The sequence below is a fragment of the Bacillus rossius genome, chromosome 2, assembly GCF_032445375.1.
Source record: "Bacillus rossius redtenbacheri isolate Brsri chromosome 2, Brsri_v3, whole genome shotgun sequence".
Lineage (NCBI taxonomy): Eukaryota > Metazoa > Arthropoda > Insecta > Phasmatodea > Bacillidae > Bacillus > Bacillus rossius.
In genome coordinates, this window is record NC_086331.1 from 128028596 (window position 1) to 128051527 (window position 22932).

Genomic DNA, 22932 nt, shown 5'->3' on the forward strand with positions numbered 1-22932 from the left:
CAAGTATTTGAGACAAAACTTAAAGTATTACAGTATGCAGATTGTCATGAAGGCCACACTTATGTTAGTCGCAATTTAGTTTTAAGCAAATCAACTGTGCGTACAATCGTATGAAATAAGGACTCTATCAAACATTTATATAAGTCTGATTCTGTTGGTTGTACTAGCGGGAATATATTTCCCATTAGATACTGGAAAAGAAATGAACAAATGATTCACTTGGAAAAGAAAGTTAAATGAATGGTGCAAAAAAAATGGGCCTGACAGTATTAATGTGAACCAAGCAGTGATACACAAATAAAAACTTTAATATTTGAAAAATTAAAATATAAATTTCTAGATAGTAATATTGATTTCACTGCCAGTAAAGAATTGTTTGAAAAGTTCGCGGAAATGTACGCGACATGAGTTGAAGGTCACGGCCTGGTGGGCAAGTCAGCCAGCCAACTGATGATAACTATATCTCCTGTTATGTGGCATCGCATTTGTCATACAAAGTATTCGATGGTAGGTTTATAAAGATAAATGGTATGACATATTTATCATTTAATGTTATTAAACGCATTTATATTATGTAAAGAATATTTCCCTACACATTTTGGCACACGTTAAGTAAATTTGACGCTCGGCCTATGGTCCCTAATTCCCTGTGGTGAACTGTCCTGATTTGCCCATGTAGCTCTCGTCGGAGAGGGAGTTGAGTTCAGGCCAACGTGGCCGGGACCGGAAAATAAGGGACCAGGAGGGAACTTTACGTATGTGGAAGGAATTGTAGGTGGTAACAAGGATAATACGATGCTGTCCGTTTTCACGAGCTCCTTTATTCCGTGAAGAATCCTGTCGCAGCCTGGCCGGCACGTCGCGAAACGAGCGTCCTCGTCTGCCACGACCCGGACTGCCGGAAACAAACACTTGGAGACAAAATGAGAACCGGCGTAACAGTGAATGCGGTCCCGTAGCGAATCGTACCGGTTACGAAAGTTCAGCGGTGCTTCGTAGCACGTACGCGACTCGTGACGTATGTGTAGACGACTCTATAACGATACATACAGATTAAGAACGTAGGAAGGTCCAGACGTGCACGGCGTGCGTCTCTAGCGGAGTGAATGGCGAAGTTACGAAGACGCGATCTTGTTAACGAGGTTTATCGCGAGGAATCCTGTCACAGCCTGGACGACCACGTCGGTAGACGAACGTTTCATCCACGCTGCGACCCCATGGAGCTAATATACAGTAATACATCTGGAGAGGACAAGGGAAGGCCAGCAAAGGATGCGAGGTGAAGCCGGGTATCGGCGTTTGTTCCCTGCTTCCTACGCTGGAAGAAAACGAAAACGAGCCAAACTTGTCTCGCGCGGTCGAAAAATCCTCCAAACTAAACTCGCAACAGCTCCGAAACTATCAAAACAATCAAACTGAAAATTTTACTGGATTATCTGTAAACATTCTTCCCCACACCGCTTTAATATTTTTTTCGAAACATGAATACTTTCATTTTTAAAAATTAAATACCTATTTACTGCCAAATTTTTTTGTGAATACGCAGAGTAAATTTCAACATCGAGGAAAAATTTTTGTTTGCAACTATAGGTGGGGGACACCTGCGTATGAAATTAGGAAGAAGCTTCAAATTTTATTTATATACCACTCTAGACGCATTCAACCCAATACTTTTATTTTTACAGAGAGTTGAAGTGGGAATAATGTTTCAGTGGGTAACACTACCGACATATGTCTTCGTAACGCACTTCTTTTTGTTATTATACTTCTCAAATTTTATAATTTCATACACAACGTTTATAAAAAACGAATTCTTACTTACTTCATTTAATCTATTACAAATCTCTTGTAATATACGTGTATTAGTAGAAGTTAGAAGTCTTTTCAATATCATGTTCATGTTCCAGTCTACTTACTCAACCAACGTAACATGCAAACCTTAGCTTAACACTGGTAGAGAATTGTTTGTAATAACTGTAATGCTATGCATATACTGACAATGTAAGAAACTTTCAATTTTATTAATTGTTTGCATAAGAATTAATAATTTTAAAAAATCATAGAATAGGCATTTATAGACTGAAAACCTTTCACGTAGTTTCAAGTAGCGTACATAAAAGTTTTTAAATATATATAATTACCAAATATTGTTGAATATATTTAACATTTTTATACATGTTACAACACAATATAATAACAAGCCTATATAGGATATAAAAAGACAGACGCCAAATTTAACATTTTGTATTTCTTTTCTCTGTGTGAATAAAATAACAGTTCTTAACGTAGTTGCTAATACATACTGTACTATATTTCTAAAAAAAATACGAAAACCCCTGACATCGTCACCATAACAATGATAAATTTGCAAAATAATTAAGGCACGTCTTTTAATGCTACGACGCACACTCTTAAGAGAAATGTTTTAAACTTATGTTGGGATTTATCTAATATCTTAAAAGCATTGTGAAACCGTTCCTTTGAGGGAAACCTTAATATACCGAACACCATATCATCCTTTAATCGAGTTAGATTTTCGCTTCTTAAGACCCATTTGTCTTCAAAATGCACTGTACACAATGCATTGTTCGGAGACGCAGTCCAATTTTTCCGCTTTGTCGCTTTTTCCCAGATCTGTCGTTGATCGTCACGTTTTGGAAATCTATGAAAAAAGTAAAGAATTATACAACTGAAACTACTTCTCTTTGTTAAATAGTTTTCTTAGGTTTTTCGAAAAGTTCGAAGATTAGTTACTTCTGTTTAAAACATTTGCCACTTTTTTCTGATGCTTCAAAAGTTTTGGGAATTAATTTAGTTAACAAATGAAAAAAAAAATCTTTAATACATGTGAAAAGCAACGCCATCCGGCTTGGAATTCCATAGATTTGTACAGCCATATGCGCTACAGGAAATCACCATTGTAGCCGCACACCAGCGCCACTCAAACCTCAAGGACAAGTGGGCTGGGGCTGCGTTTGCAGTAGAAATACGCTCTCCTCCTCTTTCTTTTCAACCCTTCTTCGCAACCGGCTGGCTTCGCTCTCGCCCTACACATGTCCACTCCAGATCTTCTTACATGCTCCTTGTGCGACCCGGACCCCGTGCTACTTCTCGCGGAGCGGAACGAAGCAGGTCCGCCCCGTGCGACTCCCAGCAGACGACTGACTGACACTCCGCGCCAGTGTTGCCAGATTGCAACATTCCAAAAGTCGTACCGAAGACTAGAAATAGTCGTACATTGGAGCAAATAGTCGTACATACTATAATTTTTAAAATAAAACGTTAATGAGTACCAACTTTTATTTTATCCGGCGATTTTTTTGCTATTCATTTTGGTAGTATTTTATTGGCATGACACAATCGTGAAGGAAAAAAATTACATGGAAACAATTACACTAAGGAAAAAAACTACACCAAAATTAACACATGTTAAGTTAAAAAAAAAAAAAAAAAAAAAAAAAAAAACAATTTTCTTAACAACTCAGTCATCCTTTTCGAAGAGAATATCCACAATATCGTTTTCTGGTGCACTGGATGCATACAAGTTTGCTGATGTCATGCGCGATAACATTTCAGCTGTAGGGCGAAACAATGCACAGGTACCACTTTCCTTCACACACTCGGAAGCAAGGAGGCGATTTCGTACTTTGGTTTTCACTAGATTTACCTGTAAAGTAAATACACATGCTATATTTTTCTAACAATATTGCAGTTAACAAAAACTCAAATTTTAAAATAAGAACAGTAGGTAACAAAATAGTTATTTATGATGCATATATTTTCATACCTGACTGAAGACTCTTTCACAGTCTGCATTAGAGTGCGGGAGACTAAGCACATGAAGTGCAAATGTAGCCAATTCTTTGAAATGAGCTTCTTGTGTGTCACAGCTTGGTTTCAGAAGCATATTCCAGAAAATGTCAGGACTGTTTACATCATCAATATCTTCTGGAAGCCTTGCCCTTGAAAATGGAAGCTCCCTCCACTGATCATCAAGACGCTGTAAACTTGCATCATCATCACAAGAAACAATTCTTGGGACTACTTTTACTAGTGGAAGAAGGGAAGGGCAGTTAACCCTGAATACTGGTGAAAGAGCTGCTTTAGGTTGCAGGTAGCTAAGTTTCGACAGAACCGGATCATTCATATTATATCTTTTTCTTATTTCTTGAGCAGCAACCTGAAAAATTATGACAAACATTTATCATTATTTCAGTTACAAAAATTAAAATTAAATAACAATGAGGCTTGCAAGTGATTCAACTCACCGTGAGGAAAGTTCTACACCTGTGAAAGAAATGACAGCGAATATCGGGCTTGGAAGTGATTTCTGGTTTATCAATGTGCTGCAGGACTTTAACTCCTAAATACATCTCAGTGTCTGGAAGATGATACTTCTCCAGGGCAGGATCGACTTCCTCGAGTGGTGTTTTCATGACATAGTCCCTTTTCATGAAACTAAGGAGAATGTCAGTATAGAGATCTCTTAATTGGGTATGTAGTTCTGTAATAACAACATTCTTCGTCTGGAAAAATTCGTTGAATTTTGTGAATTTCGGAAGAACCCATGAAAGGAACATGAAATACAGTTTCAAAAAAGGATCGTGAAGTGCATTGAAGATGTTTTCTGCACTTAAGAGTCTCTGTGACAACCAACAGTCTGTAAAATACAATTTCAAAGCATCCCACTGCTCCAAAATGCGTTGAACAACTGCCACCAAAGACAACCACCTGGTCTGCGAGGGATGAAGCATTTTCAAAGGTTCCATGTCAAGAAATGTTTGAAACTCTTTCAGCTCACTCTGTCGTTTAGCACTGCTCTTCAAGAAATTGTATATTTCACGAGCCATATCTTCACAAGACCGAGGAAGCACTTTACATGCTTCACTAGCACACAGATGTGCCGAATGACAAATGCACTTAACCACCACGATCCCAGGACAAGCTTCTTTGAGACGAGATGATACTGAATTATGTTCACCCATCATCACATTACATCCATCTGCTCCAAATCCGATCACATTTTCCAACGGAATTCCAAACTCTGTGATTGAAGCAACCAAGCCACGAAACAGGTTTTCTGCACTGGCGCACACAACTTTATTTGAAGAGTCAAAAATTTCTCTTAGTTCCCAGAATTTGCTCTCTATCCTTCCAGACTGGAAATCATGGTACCTTACCACTATGCACGACATTTTTATTGTCCCTATGTCTGTTGATTCATCTGTAAGGATGCTGAATTTGGTGTTCTTTAATTTATTCGCCAACTTCTCCTTATGATCGGCAGCTATTACATTATTTACAATACTGCATGTTTTTGTTCGTTTAAGAGTCAATTTCTGTGCAATTTTATGGTCAGAAAAGATATCTTTTATGACAGCTGTGAGATGGTCTGCAACAGAAAAAGCAACATTGTGCTCCGCAATGAATGCCGAAAGTTTTATTTCAGCAGATGCAATTTTTTTGTCTAAATCAACTTTAGGTGCTGCAATAAATCTAGAAATCGATGTTTGTCTAACAGTAGCAGACATTCTAAGTGCTGTATGTTTCCCACCGGTTGCATGCCGCTTTAAGTTACTTATTTCGGTAACAAGTGTTATCCCACAAAATTTACACTTAGCCTTGTATTCGTCTCCATGTACAGGTAACAGCCACTCTTTAAATTCTGTTTCAGACAACCACTCTTTTCTAAATTTTTGAGCCCTGTGTTTACCTGCACTTTGCTGAATACACACCTTTTTTGGTGGCGAACTTAGCCCATCTTCTGCGTCACTCATATTTACCAAACAATGTAAACAACTGTTAAATTCTTAAATTGTTCGTACTGTTCCAAAGATGATAGGTACTTACAGAATATCACACATATTTTAATAATGTATCCAATATGATATTGATTTATGTGCATTCTGTTGTCATTCCTCTCAACTATTATAATGAAGCTATCGATTGTTTCTTGAATTGGATTAACATTCAGATCGATTTCATTACAATTTTCGATTTTGGCTTCTTTAGAACTGCATATATTGTGTTTATGAGACCAAAATATTTAACCATAACATCTTAACCACCAAAATTTCAAAATAGTCGTACAAATAGGTGTACGACCCTATGTTCAGACGTACGTCGTACCGAACTACGAAATAGTCGTACATGTACGACTATAGTCGTACGTCTGGCAAACCTGCTCCGCGCTCCGCTGCCCGCCCGCGCGGGCTGCGGAGGGGAGGAAGGGGAAACGGGCCGGCGGGGAAGACACGACTCGCGCGGCGGGCTAGGCTTGCCGATCTACATGATAATGACACAGCATAAGCACTTAAAATATATACAGAACTCTCTAAATGCAAAGTATTAAAAGAAAAGGACATTATAAATTATTAACAAAAACCGTAGACACTCGTGAATATTTACAATGGAACATAGTAACAATAAATATAGGATATTAGAAGTTATTTACAAGACACAAGATCGCCTTTGGACGTTCCAGGGCGCACGTGTGTGCGTCCCTGTTTGTAGACACTGCACTTAGGTTGCACTAATAATGCAAGAGAGGACGTTGACGAGGCATAACGGCCTGAAGGAGCCGAGGAGACACTTGGGTCGACGTCAAATTAGCCTTGCTATTTATGTAGAACAATGCTTGAGAATGTGCCATTTCGGGTATAATGGACATTTTTAGGAATGCATTAGTCGTGCTAAGTGAGGAACTGGTATATTATGATAGGGCATTAAGCGTTTTCGTAATCAAAGTCTTTAACACTGCACTGACTGCCTCGTCCACACTAGCTACTGCCTCGTCGACTCCGGTTCCAACTGTTTCGCTGGTCTGGAGCAAAGAAACACAGGTATCCGACTGGTCATCTTCGGCAATACTCTTTGCGAAGACTGCTTTGGTGTGACACAGTGCTTAATTTCTAAAGTTTTAGGTGTGGGAACTCTAAAGCGGGATGCTCAGACCGGGGGGTCTGGAATACCCCCCAGGAAGGAGGAGGGTCCGGGGGCCCTCCCCCGGGAAAAAGTTTTGAAAATTATAACTGTAAACCCGCGTTTTTAGGCCATCCAGACATAATACTACAATTATTTTTATAAAAAATTGATATTTTAATGGTGATTACTTTTTAAAGTGCTTGATTATGATGTAAGAAAATAAAAACATGAATTTAAATTGAGTTCACCCTTTGCTCCATTAACATCTTGTTGACTACTTTCACTGACCATTTTGTTTGAAGCAATGAAGCTTACCAATATTACTTTTTTAATGAATGGTAAAATAAAAACAAATAAAGCCTTATTTACAATTTTATTGATATACAGTACAGTTGTAATAATACATATCCATATGTAAATAGATGTTTTTGAATATAACAGCTTGCTTGAACTACAATTTTGCATATTTTACAAAGAAAATTTGGCCTACCTTATGGGTAAAAAAACAATATTTATACATTCAAAATAGACCAACTTCTTGGAAAATAAAAGGAAGTGTTTAATTACACACAAAATAAATGACACAAAGAAGTAACACGGTTTCAATTTAAAAATTTAATGAAATTTTAAAAAGTTAAGGTGTTATTTCATCTACTTATTATGACAATGTACGGTTTGTAGTCATTGTAGTCTAATATTGTAAGGCAATGCCTAGTTGGTAAAATTAGTTGTTTGTTAATTTTTTGAAGTGAAAACTGCAAAAAAACATCAATACACAACTAACTGTAAATACAAAAAGAAAACTAAGAAAACTTTAGTTTAGAACACAACTACAAGTTAGGCCTAGTTATTTTTATGAAAACTTAATGTTCTGAAATTCTAAAAGATATTAAAAAAGAACGGGTTTAGGAAAAAAGTTCCCACAATGCAATGCTGTCTTCATTGTACGTTTTCTGCCTTCGTTGTTTTGACTTGGTGTCAAGTGCAGAATGGTGTCCCTTCGCCAGCCAAGTTTTGACGTGTCGCTCGGGATTGTATCTAGCCACAGGAGGTCCTAGGAGCCTGATCCGCAATAAATCGCAAACCGTGCTAATGTAGAGTGAAGATCTAAGAGGAGTCATAATTAAATTCATTGCAGAAAATCCACGTTCACATTCAGCACTAGACACTGCAATGCTATTTATGATGGATATCAGTTTCTTAAACGACGGTGGCTTCTCAAGAATAGTAGGTTTCTCTCCACTTAACATAGGCTTCAGTCCCTGCTTGAAGTGTCTGAAGTCTCTAATTATATCCTGAGAGCTGCTAATCTTAAATCTATCGCAGATTCGCTGGATCTCACATTCTCCGTAGGTGATGGATAAGTCTTTTGGCCAATACATGGGGTGGATCACTTTGATGTCATTCATGATTGTGTTGTAGTTTTCAGACGCATTTGAAGATGATAGCAACCTTGAAGTCAAGTTGTTTGCGAGGCTCCGATAGAACTGTTTTTCTGGAATACTTGGTATCTTGGCTCTCACATAAAGTTCAACATCTTGAAACATCAAATCGTCAATAGCAATTTTAGCTTCCACTGAACGTCTACCCATGTTTTCAACTCGGTTTTCAAACACTTTGATTAACAGTGTTATATCACTGTGGGCTTGGATAAGGTTGAGGCTTGATTTTTGAAGCTGAAGGGACAAATCAGCTAACTCTTCTAGAGCATCGTACATCAATGCAAGGTTGTGTACGAAAGTTGTAGAAGACAATGTACTACAAAGCCCTTTGTAAGTCGAACGTTGCTTCGAGTCCCTTTGCTTGTCTTCAGATGCTTCAAGGAAATGGTTGTACAAAGCTTTAAAATCTGTCCAAACTGCTTTCACCGCCATTAAGCTGGAAGCTACCCAACGAGTATCTAAAACACGGCCGATTTTCAAAATTTGCTCCTCTAGTCCTTTAGCAACTTCTGCCAACTCCCTGCTATTTTTCGGAGAACAACTAAACATGTTTCTAATTTTATCCATGAAGATCTTAAAATGATTGATTCCAGCTACTTCTTCTACGGAATCGTGTACGGCAAGCTCTAAACGATGGTTCAAACAATGCCAAATGAACAAGTTGGGGAATGTTTCAGTAAGCTGCATAGCAAGGCCAGATTTTTTGCCTAGTAGCACTGATGCACCATCACAAGTTAGAGCAATCATGTGGTCTTTTATGAATTCAAAGCTTAGACCTAATGCTTGTAACTGATTAAAAAGTTCTTGTAATATACCAGCTGATGTTGTGCTATTTAGTTCAAAAAGTGTTAAGAACACTGTCATAGGGTTTTGCATTCCTTTTAGAACAGTTCTGATATAAACCACCAAAGCATTTTTGTTTGAAACTGAAGTGGCTTCATCTAAAAGCAGGGAAAATTTAGAGTCTGACTTGATTAGGCCATTTATTAAGTCTGATTTCATTTCATCAGAAATATGATGAACTATATTGGAGCAAGCGACATTTGAATGGAGGATTCGGCCCATATCTAAACCATTCATTATTTGAATATCAATTTCAGTTTCAAACTCAAAGAATGGCCTATTTAATTTGGCTTGCTTATAAGCCGTGCGGAAAATGCGCTCAGTTACAATTTGCTGCTCTTGATGCATAGAAGCAACAGCTTTTTTCATTGTATCTTTCTTTGCTTCATTGAGTATTTTTTCAGCTAAAGAGTGAGCTCGAGACCCACGGTGTAAAAATATATTTTTCCTAAGAGAGGATTGCTGGTCGTTCTTATTGTTTCCGGAAGCGGTAATAGTTCCTAAAACCCACTCTTCGCTAATCTTTAGGCCCTTCGTTTTCCCGGCACCTAGAGTACTCACGCTTCTGCAAACATTGCAACCTAGTTCTCTGTTCACAATTAACCATGGATTTTTTGCTTTGAATTCAACAGTTTGTTCTACAGACCAACAAACTGGCTGTTCACCCCCAACAAAATCATTATTTTCTATACTAACCTTAGCTTCGTCTGTATCAGATCCCAAACCCTCCAACCTGGATACTGTTTTGTCCGACGAGGAAGTCGAAGGGGATAGGTAATCGCAATTATCCTCCTTGATTCCGATTGTGTCTTCTTTTTTATCTTGATTAACAATTGAAGTCGTACTTGATGCTTCCGAATTCACGTAACCTTTTTGTTTCTTAGGGTTAGGTTTAAAAAAATCAACAAATTTTCTGGTAGTCATAGTCAAACTATTTAGCTGCACTAGCACTAATAAGTATAAAAACGAACACAATCATCGAACACAATGCAACTTGTAACTTAAACGCGAAACGGCGTCAAGGTCAAGTCAACGCACCTGTTGTAAACTGACTAAACTCCAACGATCACGGGGGCGGTGGCGCGGCGAAAGAATGGAGGGGAGGAAGGGGTGGGCATTGTTATGTTATAGAGAGGCGCGGACGAGGATGACTCACCAGTCACCTTCCTCCCTGATTCTTTGCATGACTTATCACAACACAGCTCACAACGGCTTGTACGGGCGCTTCCTACCTGCTTACGAGTCACTCGCAAACAAAGCATAATATTGATCCAGCGTAATTGTTTTTTAAACTTTTAGTTTTAAGTGCATTCCCTTGCGTTCCGGCACTCTTGGGAGGTAAGGGAACGCCATTCCCTTGCGTTCCCACTGAAATTAACCCCTGGTGTGACATGGACGACGACGTCTGCGACCATGGTTGCGACTGGGCTTTGAATCGGTGCTTGTTGAGTAGGAATTACAAGATGTATGTCGTATGATGTATAACCTTGGGGAAGGATACCAGCAGATGATACTGGCAGTGATTATTTCTTGGTTTAGAAGAGTCCTAAATGGGGTAGGATAAAATGGCCAAAGAAAAGGCAGACCACCCCAGGAAGTGATGCTCTGAAGTGGGAAAACAGAGGTACTAAGAGGCTCACTTAATTGACAAGTGCACCAGAAGATGGCATTCCAAACACCAAGTTAAATATAGGCGAGGATCTAGGGGCAACTACGATCTGGCTTGAAGAGAAATGTTGGTGCTATGGCCTACTGGAAGATGCCTCTGGAGATGTTGCTCCCAAGTGGACAATTCAAGGGCTATGAGAAGGGGAGGCATATTATTAGTTACTACTGCATCGTACAGATGGCACACTGATGTTGCTCTATGGGTGTGAGCATGGGCCTTTGGGTGTCGCCAGATGGGTTGATTGAACAAAAAGGAGGGGGGAGTGCGGACGTGTGGTAAAGTGGGCTTGCTTATGATGGATGTGCCAGCGGAGCTTTGACATGGAGGCACATCGAAATGCAACGCCAGTGTCTAACCGTCCGTGCTTACATGGGCTAGTGTATTGCGCGATGCTGTGTCAAAAAGTGAGGCCTCTATATGGAACACTGGAGACTGTACATGCGGGCAGGTGGTGAAAATATGACATGTTGCTAATAGGGCGTGGGATGGTGTGGCATGTGCGGCTGCTTAGCGCAGTAGCTGTAGCAGTGGACGGACTGACTGCCCAAGCCTTAAATGATAACGACCCCATCAATTAAAATATATGTTAGCCCCTGAACATTTATGAAATGTTCAAACAAATAAAACGTGGGAAGGTGCCAAGGAAATCACTCATTTGTGGCACAGTACATAACATTAGTTTATATGAGTACGAAAGTTTGAGCCAATGCCATTTATTCACATGTATAATTTGAATTCCCATGGTAATGTTGTCTAGGATGTACGTTATTTGCAATTCACCAATGAGAGCAAAATAGTGGGTTGAGATGCCTGGGTATTTTTAGATATTGTTTTAAAATGATTTAAGACATCGAAAATGATGTCACAGAGAAACCGTGGAATACGAAACTGTCGAAAATTAATGATGATCAATAAGTAATTACAATGTATGTAACTGCTCCCTGATGATGGCGACTGCAATGTCAACCGAAACGTTGGTGAATTATTTGCCAAGGACACGGCTACAACCCAGAAGCCAAGCTACTTAAGTACACCTATCCCTGACTTAGCACGTCTTCAGATTGCGCGGATTCATTTAGCGCGATGTGAATTTTACTGCCCCAGTCTTGAATAGCACGTCTGTAAATTTCAGTTAGCACGAAATCTCCGCAGGTAAAAAAAAAGAAGTCGGGCATGACGCCACAAAGTCTGTTTCATCTTCTGTAAACAACAGATGTGCCGTGGGATACAGTTAGCCAAACAAGGGGGGAAGAGATGCACAGTTGTACAAACATCAACTATGGCAAGTTAAATTGCGGCTATGGAGTGTAAAGGACCAAATGTTTTTACGTCCGCGCGTATGCCGCCGTGCCATACCGTTGTTGCCTGGCCACAGACCGGGCCGTGAACTCAGTCTAGTCAGTGGCAAGGAATTCACTCAAATAAAAGCAACGTCTGCCAATTCAGCTGCCGGTAACTGTACGTGTTTATTCACTCATAATGCATCGTGTTCAAGTATTTGAGACAAAACTAGAAGTATTATGGCGCGAAGATTGTCATGAAGGCCACGCTTATGTTGGTCGCACTTTAGTTTTAAGCAAGTCAACTCTGCGCATAATCGTATGAAATAAGGACTCTTACCAAAAGTTTATCTACATAAGTCTGATGCTGTTGGTTTTTCTAGCGGGAATATATTTGACATTAGATACCGAAACATAAATAAACAGATGATTGACGTGAAAAAATTTTTAAATGAATGTTGCAATGAAAAAAAATAATCATTGGCCTGACAGGATTGGTGTGAACCAGGTGGTGATATGCGAATAAGCACTTTAATTTTTGAAAAATTAAAATATAACTATCCGTATATTAATATCGGTTTCACTGTCAGTAAAGGATGGTTTGTAAAGGTACGCCTTGTGAGTTGAAGGTCACACCCGGACGGGCAAGTCAGTCAGCCGATTGAAAATAAAGTACATAACCACGTATCTCCCATTACGCGGTGTCGTATTGTCGTCCCCAGGCCGCGTCTCCTTCCCGATCCCCGACGTGCGACTATGAATTTAGGTTGGAATTATTGTTGCCGACTAACTCAGTGAGAGGTGGGGGTTCGTGCCTACTGTGGCCGGGACCGGGAGCTGGGGAGAGGGGGAGGTGATGAACAGGGCAGGAGTATGGGAGTGGAGATCGAACCAGGAAACGTCCGCTGTTAGTCTACAAGATGTTTTATTTAGTCCTTTTCCCTGAGCGCGCCTGACCCACAACGATGTTACGGGACACGTCCCCCGCCGCGCCGGGAGCGAACGCAAATTGCAGGTCAACCACGAAGGTGCACTACTCCGCGACTGAAGATGTCGAACGTGGGAGCTAACCGAAACGATGGTAGCGACGCTAGCAACGCGCGTGGCAGAGGGCCTACGGACTCGCGGAGCGCAGCGATACAGAACCTCCCTCGACGGCAGCCAAGCGGCGACTGACTACTCTCCGCCCCGCGCGGCCGCAGCGCCGCGCGAGAAGAGGAGGGGGAGAAGGGGGGAAAGCGGCACGGAGGGTCGCGTGTCCACTGCGGGCCAGGCGCGGCCCCTGTACAAAGCTACACGATTCAAACAAAACACATAACTACCCTATTTGAATACACAATTACACGTTAAGTTTTTACAAATAATTATACAAAGATGTCCGTCCTTGAGCGGTCCAGCAGCGAAGTTAGGGCGCACGCGGGTGCGTCCCTAGCACGGAGCACTCACTGCACTGCACAGAGGGGTTAGGGGGAAATAGCCCCCCTCAGGTACCCGGCGGTGGGCAGAAACGGCCTCTAAGTCTATGAGGGCACGACGACTGTCGTCAGTATTTGTCATACAAACTGCAATGGGAGGCATATAAAGATAAATGGTGTGACATTTTTATAGTTGAGTGTTATTCAGTGCATGTTTATTATGTAAAGTATATTTTCCTACACAATTTTGGAACACATTAAATAAATTAGCCTTGCTATTTATGGAAACTATTGCTTCAGAATATGTGTTTTCAAATAACATAAGCATTTTTAGAAACGAATTAGTCGGGCTAAGTGAGGGATGTTTTATTTCTTGTTCACACCTTTATTCTCTATTCTACACTATACATCTCCTCCATCTTTTCTCTACCTTCTTCTTCCTGCCTCATGGCCTCTGCACCTCCATGTGGCCATGATGGCCACTACAATATATATTACATCCTTCCACCTTTACAATTACTTCTTTAGCTCTACATAACTCACCATTACATGATACATATAACAATACTCCACTGCATTTACCGATGACACACAACGTCTCTTACTCTTATAGTACATGACATGTTACATCAAACAAACATATAAATACTTTATTAACTGACATGTTACATAACCTCACCATCTCTTACTGCAACATAAGATTCTACTAATATCACTCATTATATAACAATACTTCTCTCCTCTCACTTCCAGACCTGTGTTTACTTATATTCTGCTAGCCACCTAAGTTTATGTACACATCTCCCTGATCTCTTCCACCTCTCCTTAGGTTGCTCCTTGTTTGGGGTGGTTCCCTGTTCACCCTCTTCAATATTTGGCTCATTTAATTCCCCATTGTTACCCACGCTTACACTGGTCTGTTTATCGGACTCATTCATGTCCCCATCGATATCTACATCGACACTGGTCTGTTTCCTTCCTGATTCCTTTAAATCTATCCTATTTCTTCTAAGTTCTTGTCCCCATCTATCACTCACAACATAGGACCACTGATATATGCTTTCCTTTACTATTCGACCTGGCTGCCATGTACCTGTCACCTGCTCTCTCATCACGACCTCTTGCTCCGGCTTTAGAACTGGCAACCTTTCATCCCCCTTATCATAATACGTTTTACTACGATCTGATTGCTCCATTTTTTGCTTGATTACCTCTGCCGGTTTGATTGTGCATGGCTGTACAATCCCTGAGTGGACTGGCATCTTCGTTTTGCAAACTCTTCCCATCAGCAACTGAGCTGGCGAGTGTCCCATATGTTTGAGCGGCGTATTCCTGTGCTCCAATAACATGCTCCAGATATCCCCAGAGCGCAGGCCTAGTTTGCTACACATCTGTTTACAGATTCCCACCCCTTTTTCCGCTAGCCCGTTACTCCGTGGGTAATTTGGACTTCTGAGTTTTACCTAAAACTTCCACTGCTCGGCAAACTGCCTGAATGTGTGACTGCCAAATGGTACATTGCCTGCACTTACTACATCTGGCACACCATGTGTTGCAAATATTGACTTGCACTCCCCTATTACGCTAGATGCTGATTTGTCTCTAATTGCCCGCATCTCCACCCAGTTAGAATAAGCATCTATAACTACCAAGTATGGCTGTGTCCCGTACGTAAAAATGTCAGCTCCTACCCTCTCCTATGGTCGTTCTGCTATTGGCCACAGGTGTAGTGGCTCTTTGCAATTCTGCCTACTGACCCTTTCACATGTTGCACAATGTTTCACCCATGTCTCCACATTTGTACTGATTCCTGGCCAGTAATATAATTGCCGCACCCTTGATTTAGTCTTTTCAACACCCATGTGACCCTCATGAATTTGCCTTAATACCTCTGCTCTACACTCTTGTGGTACAACTATCTTGTTTCCCAACAACACTATTCCTTCCCACTCAGATATAGCCTCCCTGTTTTTCCAATATATCTCCACCTTCTGCTCTACCATTTTTTTTATTCTGGCCATTCTTCTCTAATGTAATGGAGCACCTTATTTAACTGCACATCCGCTAGTGTGTTGTGTTGTAATTCTTGTCTTTGCCTGTCTGCTACAAGAATGTTGTCTACTACTACTACTACTTGTACTGCATGTGTCACCTCCATATCCTGATTCTGCTCCAGTTGTCCCATGCATGCCCTGGATAATGTGTCTGCTATGTATTGCAACTTCCCAGGGAGATAACAAACATTTACATCATATTCGAGCATTTTTAACCTCAGTCGTTGAAGCCTGGCCGACAGTTTGTTCAGATCCTGCTTGCAGATTGATACAAGCGGCTTATGATCTGTGAACACTGTAACCTTGTGATGGCCATATACAAAGTTGTGAAACTTTGACATTGCAAACTGCACAGCCAACAGCTCCTTTTCAACTTGTGCATAGCGCTCTTCGTGTTCATTAAGACTGCGTGAAGAGAAGGCCACAGGGTGGCCTTTCTGTATTAGGCAGGCCCCCAGCCCATCTTTGCTAGCATCCGCAAACACCTGTATAGTCTCTTTCGGATCATAAAATGCAAGCACCGGTTTCCTACAGAGCAGCAATTTTAGTTTCTCAAAGCTCTCCTTGTGCTCCAACTCCCATCTCCACTCTGCCTCTTGCCTCGTTAACATCCTTAAGGGGGCCGACACATGCGCCAAGTTGGGGATAAATTTCCCTACATACTTCACCATCCCCAGAAACCTTAATACATCACCCCTACACTGAGGTTCCTTCATCTTCAATACTGCCTGCACATACCCCACATCTGACACCATGTTTTATTTCTTGTTCAAACCTTTATTCTCTATTCTACACGATACATCTCCTCCATCTTTTCTCTACCTTTTTCTTCCTGCCTCATGGCCTCTGCACCTCCATGTGGCCATGATGGCCACTAAAATATATATTACAAGGGATAGGTGTAATTACAAATTTAGAACCTAGTTACTATTTATATCTACGAATAGCCCTTTGTAATATTACATTTTTCTTATATTCAGGGTGCATAGTTAGTTCAGCCCACATGAAAATGGTAATTTTATTAATGCTTTTTCGTTTTTGTTCCGGGAATCCTACTTCTGTGCACTGGTTGCACGTATATATAAAGTAATTTCACCCTATTTTTTAAGGCTATATATATAATTATATATTCGTTTTTATAAGTTCTTTAACTAGTCACATTTAGCAGAAGTCATTACGAAATGTCCCAAAAAATAAATTTTAAATTTTTGGCTTGTTTTGTTGGTCACCCTAAAATTGGTAAACAAGAAAGCAGTGCGTGACCCCCTACCCCAAAAGAAAAGTGATGTGCTGATTAAACTATTCTTTTCTTATTAATAATATGCTTTCAAATATAAATAGAACAATTTGTGATTTTTATTAATAAAAACACAATCATAATGATACTAGGTGATCAAGAAAAGTTAAAATCGTGGTTAACATACGTTCTAGAGCCATTGTAAGTACAGAAGCCTGCAACATTGTAATTGGGGAAGGGGGATTTGCAGCATTTAGGTTATTTGTTTATATATGACACACACATGAAAATTTTAGGTTTCATTTAACACGTTCCTTAAATTTAGATTTATTGTATTTTTGGCGAGGAGACGTTGTTTTGAACACCAAACTAAACAAAATTTATTAATGAATTCATAGATATTATAATTCACGTTTTGCTTAATTTGTAATACCATAATCTTCTACATAAATTAATAAATTATGGTTTAGTGTTTTTCTTTAATTCTTAATTGCACATTGAGGATTCTAGCCTTATGGTATCTGTTTTACCATAAGTGTGCTTGTGTGAGACCAAAATGTATTTGGCTGCTACTCACATAATATTTTGGTCTAAACTAAAGGCTTTTTATTTATGGACTTTCATTTGTTTGGTCCCACATGTGTATAAGGATAGGCTCCGGGATATTGAACATCAGTTACATATATATATAATACATGTCAAAGACCTTAAAATTTGCTTATATTAAACATATGTACATTAACAATATTAACAAAAATCACAATTTTAACAAAATTTATTCAACCCTATTGATTTATCGGATATTACCACCTTTAATTCAAGAAAATTTAATAAATATTTCCATTAAAAAAATAATGGAAGCACCAGGAATAAGTGATGTAATTAAGTTTAAAATTAAATTAAATTCAAAGTTTTAAACTTTTTACTATAAGTAAAAGTGTTAAAGGATAATATTTAAAACACAAATTTCATCCAGTGTTTAGTGTTAAGTAGTAAATAATGTTCCAAGTTTCATTTTGCACAGCTTTAAGATTACATGGTAAAATATTTTTAAACCTGCTATATAAAATAAAATATAAAAATTGGACACGTTTCTGGAATATTTGTATACTATTTGCAAGGCTGCATTCAGTGAGAAACTAGCCGAGAAAAAATATCCAAATTATTTTGACACTAACACAACTTGTATCAATAAATAAATACTTCTCAGCAGTCATTGGTTTGGCCATGGTTCCGAACGTGGCTGATTAAAGACCTTTCAATTATTAAAATGTATGGTTTTTTTGGACTTCACTTCAGGCTCTGTGTGTGCTACATGCTGAATTTCAGTATGGATGTTTTGACATAGTGTACACAAACTGGTAATTGTAATAAATGTGATGACGAGTGTTTATAATTCAAGGCAATTAGATGAGTGTGTTTGTAAATCAATGTTAGGAGGTAGTGTGTAGCCTATATAAATCAACGTACCAGCACTAAAATGAATTAGTTTTCAAATTTTGTAGAAGTGAGTTCTTTGTTATACCTTGGAAATGGATTAAAAACATAGGAATTTAATTTTTTGTAATGAATGGCTTGACTAAAGTGACATTAAACAGTGCATGTTGTAGTGAAAATTGTGTTTTATGTTAATTTATAGGTGTGATGCAGATCCTGCTGCTTTGGCTAGATACGTAGTTGCCTTGTTAAAGAAAGACAAGCCACTTTCAGAACTACAACAAACAATGATTGAACAGCTAGATGTTTTCCTTTTGAATAGTAAGTACCTAACATATTTCTCGATCATTTTTTGTGTTGATATGTTATGATTAAAAGCTGTACTTCCTGCGTCTGTTTAAAACTATTCAATAGGTTTGGTAAGTTTATTTATAGCTAAACCTCTTGTACAGTGTCTAAAGGGCCCCCCCTCCCCCCACATGATCAGAGTAAATTGTCAGTTCGGACTTATCAGTCGGAACTTAACAGTCCAAACTGCCGTGTGTGAGCAAGGATGGTAGGCTGATCAGTTGTAACTGATGGACTGATGGCTTCTGATCAAATAGATCTGTGGGCTCGAAAGCACTCAGTCTGAACTGCAGTGTGTGGGAACAGCGTCTCGTCAGACCAGTCAATCAGTCCATCAGTCGATCAGCCGAGCGTCTTGGCAGACATCTTTTTTTATACTCTTCGGTTGCTTTCCTATTTTGTTTTAATTTTATAACTAATAGTGAAACTGCAATTGCAACATTCAGAGTTTCTTCCCTATTCCACGATGAAACAATACATCCATCAACAACAGCAGCCACAAGACTGATCGTGTGTGGGGAAGGCTTCATTTCAGTCTAAACTGTCAGTTCGGACTTAATGGTCAATTGATTCATTTGATATTTACGTGATGTAAAACAGCCAGAGCCTATTATGTATTGTTGACACAAATATGAAATACATTAAACTTTGCACAGTAATAAGATGGTATAAATAAATTATTAATACAAGACATAGGAAATTGGAGAGGTCATAAGGTACAAATGTCTAGGGATAGTTCTCCAAGGAAACCTAAAGGGGGGAGGGGAAATTGGTGAAGAATATCGGACAGGCCTTGGGTATGCGGGTAATGGTGTACTGAAAGAGAAGCCATGCATCATCGTGGTCGCCTCATGCTGGAGTATGCTGCTGTGGTATGGGAGGGAACTGTAGGAGTGCAGGGGAGAGCAGCCAGGTGGGGGAAAGAAAGGGAGGTGGAGGAGAAAAGGGAGAGCACACAACTGGCCCGTTAGTGCCAACGAAAGAAATGGAGTGGGAGAGTCTATAAGGTAGACTGCAGACAGAGACGTTAGTTAGTTAGGGTGTACTGGATATTAAGTGGGGTGAGAGGGGTAAAGCTAGAATCAGGAGGGAGAACTCCAGGAGCATTTTGAGAGAGAGGAGAATGGAAAGGGGGAAAAACTTGCATGTCATAAGAATGATCGGGTAATGGAAAATTTAGATGAGAGTGTGTGGGCAATGAATCAGGTACAATTCAGGAGGAGGGTTTGTGCCCAACAGATCTGAATATTCAATTATTAGGATTATATAAAATACAGCTAGCCTATAAGTTACCCAAATGTAAAACTTTCGTGTAATTAAAATGATACAATATTCTGATAAAAATATAAATTTTTGAAAATTATTTGATAAAATATATAAATGTCCTTAATTTAAGTTATTTTATTGGCAATACGTTTAGAATTTTCGACTGTAGGTATTATATGTGATGTTATACATGTTGGTGGTGAATATAAAAAAAAATTTCATAGCCCATCAAAGAATGTGATTCTTATTCTAGTAGCGAGAATGATTTATGAACAGTTAAAAGGCCATGGCATAGCGGGCCCAAGTCAGACTCCGACTTGTTTGTGCTTGTGCGATCACTCCCTGCCAACAAAGGACTTGAAAAGTATCCAAGCTTCTTTTGCTCCTAGTAAGTCATAAATAAGTTATTATCATCCGCTTAGCAATAATACACTCACCTAAAATAAAATAATGTATAGTGTGTTTGTATTCAAATGATAATGCAATATATTCCATAATGACATTGGGGGATTTTCAGTTTTTTTTAAATAAATAACATGGTGTTCCTATTCAGAGAATCTTAATTTTGATGCTTATTTGCAGGCACTTTTAGCACAAAACAGTAAACAAATATTGTTAAATAACTTCCATTCTACAGACAGTTTAATAAACATCAACATCAGTTTTTTTTCACCAGTGATGTGTAAACATCTAACCTAGGTAACAAGGACATTAATTGTTTTCATGTTGCGAATAAACTTATAATACGAAACTAGGACACAAAATTTAATGTAGAATTTTTAAAAAAATTATCCTTAGCATGATAAATATACAAAAAGTGTTCAGTTGAAGGGAAAAAGATGAAAATGGTTTCTCCCTTTTAAAACCTAACCATAATTCTGTTTAACAAGATGGTAATAACCTAACCAAACCCAACCGAGGTTAGGCTAAGTTAATTTTTTTTTATTTCCTACAATTTTTTTCAAAGTCTGTGCATTTGATGCGTTTCGGGTAGAATGGACATTTCTTATTTTTATAGCTATTCTAAATTATTCAAAAACTGTCTTTTGTTTTGCAATTTTGAGACATGTGCTAATGAAATTTTTGTCACAATTCACACCACTGCCTCCACGTGATTGTTTGACGTGCAGACGACTTAAGGGTGCCTTCTGGTCGGGGTGTATGTGTGTCAGTGAGGCAGGATGGTAAGCGTGATGCTTGCTGGTGTGTGTTTATAGCGCGGTGTATCCTCTAAGCGCAAGGCTCTGAACTGGCGCGCAGTCTTCTCATCCTCACAGGAAAACTGCAAAATTTGAGCGGTGACCATACATTATTTGGCGGAGAAATGATGTTAAAGGTGTGATGCAAGTCCCTTAAATGCTTTCAAGAATCTGTACCGGTTGTATTACGCCTAAAAATTTCTCTGAAAATGTGGCTTTAAGCCATTTTCACTCTTCTAAAAACATATCTGAAATTATAATCTGAAATCAAAAGTACTTTTTGGCCATCAGCGAATTCTTAAATGCTTTTCGTAAACAGACCCCATTCTGATATCTTGAGTAGTTTTGAAATAGCATTGTTTTTCCTGAAGCTCTGCACACCGTGTGTGTGTCCGGGTAGACGTGGCCTTAATTACACAGTTGACTGGCATGTAACAGAGCATCGTAAAGCGTGGTCTCATACACTTTGTTGGTTATTTAATTTTTGGTCATAACTATTATTTAAGGACTATTCCTGTCAAATTATCCTGATAGTGTTCTTGCATTTTATGTTTTACCCCAAATTTCATTACCAGGTAAAATGTCATTGAAGATTGAAGTTATCATTATAATCATCACTTGAGCACCTTTTTACCACTTGGTAAATATTTAGTAACAAAGTTCGAGAAACATAAAATGGAATAAATACCTATATGGTGATAAATTGACTGGCATGTGTGACCAAGCCTTAACTGCAGATTTTGAATGATAACAGTTAACACTATAATCATAAAATTTACCTTAAGTAATTTTTGATTGTAGATACTTATTTTGATTAGTAAGACAACCTATGATTATGAAGCATTATAGCAGATTATCACAGATTAATAGAACATCTCTGAAAATGTATGTATTTTTTCTAATGGATTTTTTGTATCTTTTTATGGAAGTAGAACATGGGAAAAAATTGTTGTGGTAGAAAAAGGTTACCATCAAAATATGTGAAGCTTTTTAAAATGGGTGATTATTGCCATGTCCGTTAAGGGAAGCCTTCAGTGAAATGTGTCAATGAACCACGTGTTATTTTGATTTTTAATATTTATACATATTGCTGTTAACACAAGTTAGAAACACCCTTAAAACTATTTTTTCTCAAAATATTAAATTGGTTTAGTTAAGGTCACTTGAAATTGGGCAAACAAATGGTTAATTACAAACAGGGTATGTTGATTTTAATCAGCATGATTTAAATCGTGATTTAAATCATGTGATTTTTTTTTTCAAATCAGTGATTAAATCAATTTATAATATGATAGTATGAACGTTAATATTTCCTATACGGTATTGTTTAAACCAAGTAATCATGGCTACTTACATAAAAATTGACTGCTGCAAAGATAGAATGAAATTTGAATAGTACTTAATTTCTTCTACAATGTATTTATAGTTATTTTGAAACACTTGTTAAATATAGGTGGGTGGAATGTACCTTTAAATGCCACCTCATTTTCTCTCTTCTACTCTCCTCTACCTCATGTGTTTGTGTTGTGTGTGTGTCATATCTCCTTGGCAACAGGTTTGTCTTCCAACAATGTCAAATGCTATTTTTAGAACTGTAGGAAGGAAATTTTCAGTTCTTTGGTATGTCTGGTTTGGTTCAGTCAACATTAAGAAATCGACTGGGTACAGAAAAAGCTGCAAAACTTGTATTTTTGTTTAAATAAGTAATATTTTATGTAGAAGTTTTACTTTGAATACTCTCGTATGTGTGCAATTCTGAGAAGAAGAAAAAAAGGAAATTGTGGTTTTGGTTTAAATTACTTTATTTAGAACAATTGG

The 22932-nt window shown here is 38.6% G+C and overlaps 2 protein-coding genes across 2 annotated transcripts in view; one reads left to right on the forward strand and one right to left on the reverse strand.

The window, feature by feature from the left end:
• Nucleotides 1–3632: 3632 nt before the first annotated feature.
• LOC134529813 (uncharacterized) lies at nucleotides 3633–5452 on the reverse strand. The gene is made up of 2 exons (XM_063364281.1): nucleotides 3788–5452; nucleotides 3633–3667 (listed from the first exon to the last, which is right to left on the reverse strand). Exon 1 carries the CDS (start codon nucleotides 5193–5195, stop codon nucleotides 4260–4262), a length of 936 nt encoding a protein of 311 aa, XP_063220351.1. The 5' UTR covers nucleotides 5196–5452; the 3' UTR covers nucleotides 3633–3667; nucleotides 3788–4259.
• Nucleotides 5453–16892: 11440 nt separating this feature from the next.
• LOC134528987 (RNA-binding protein 26) overlaps nucleotides 16893–22932 on the forward strand; it is a 63369-nt gene continuing 57329 nt past the window's right edge. Inside the window, exons 1-2 of the mRNA XM_063362654.1 lie at nucleotides 16893–17065; nucleotides 18504–18622. Of these exons, the coding sequence (XP_063218724.1) occupies nucleotides 17007–17065; nucleotides 18504–18622 (178 nt within the window). The 5' untranslated portion in view covers nucleotides 16893–17006. The remainder of the gene's footprint in view (nucleotides 17066–18503; nucleotides 18623–22932) is intronic.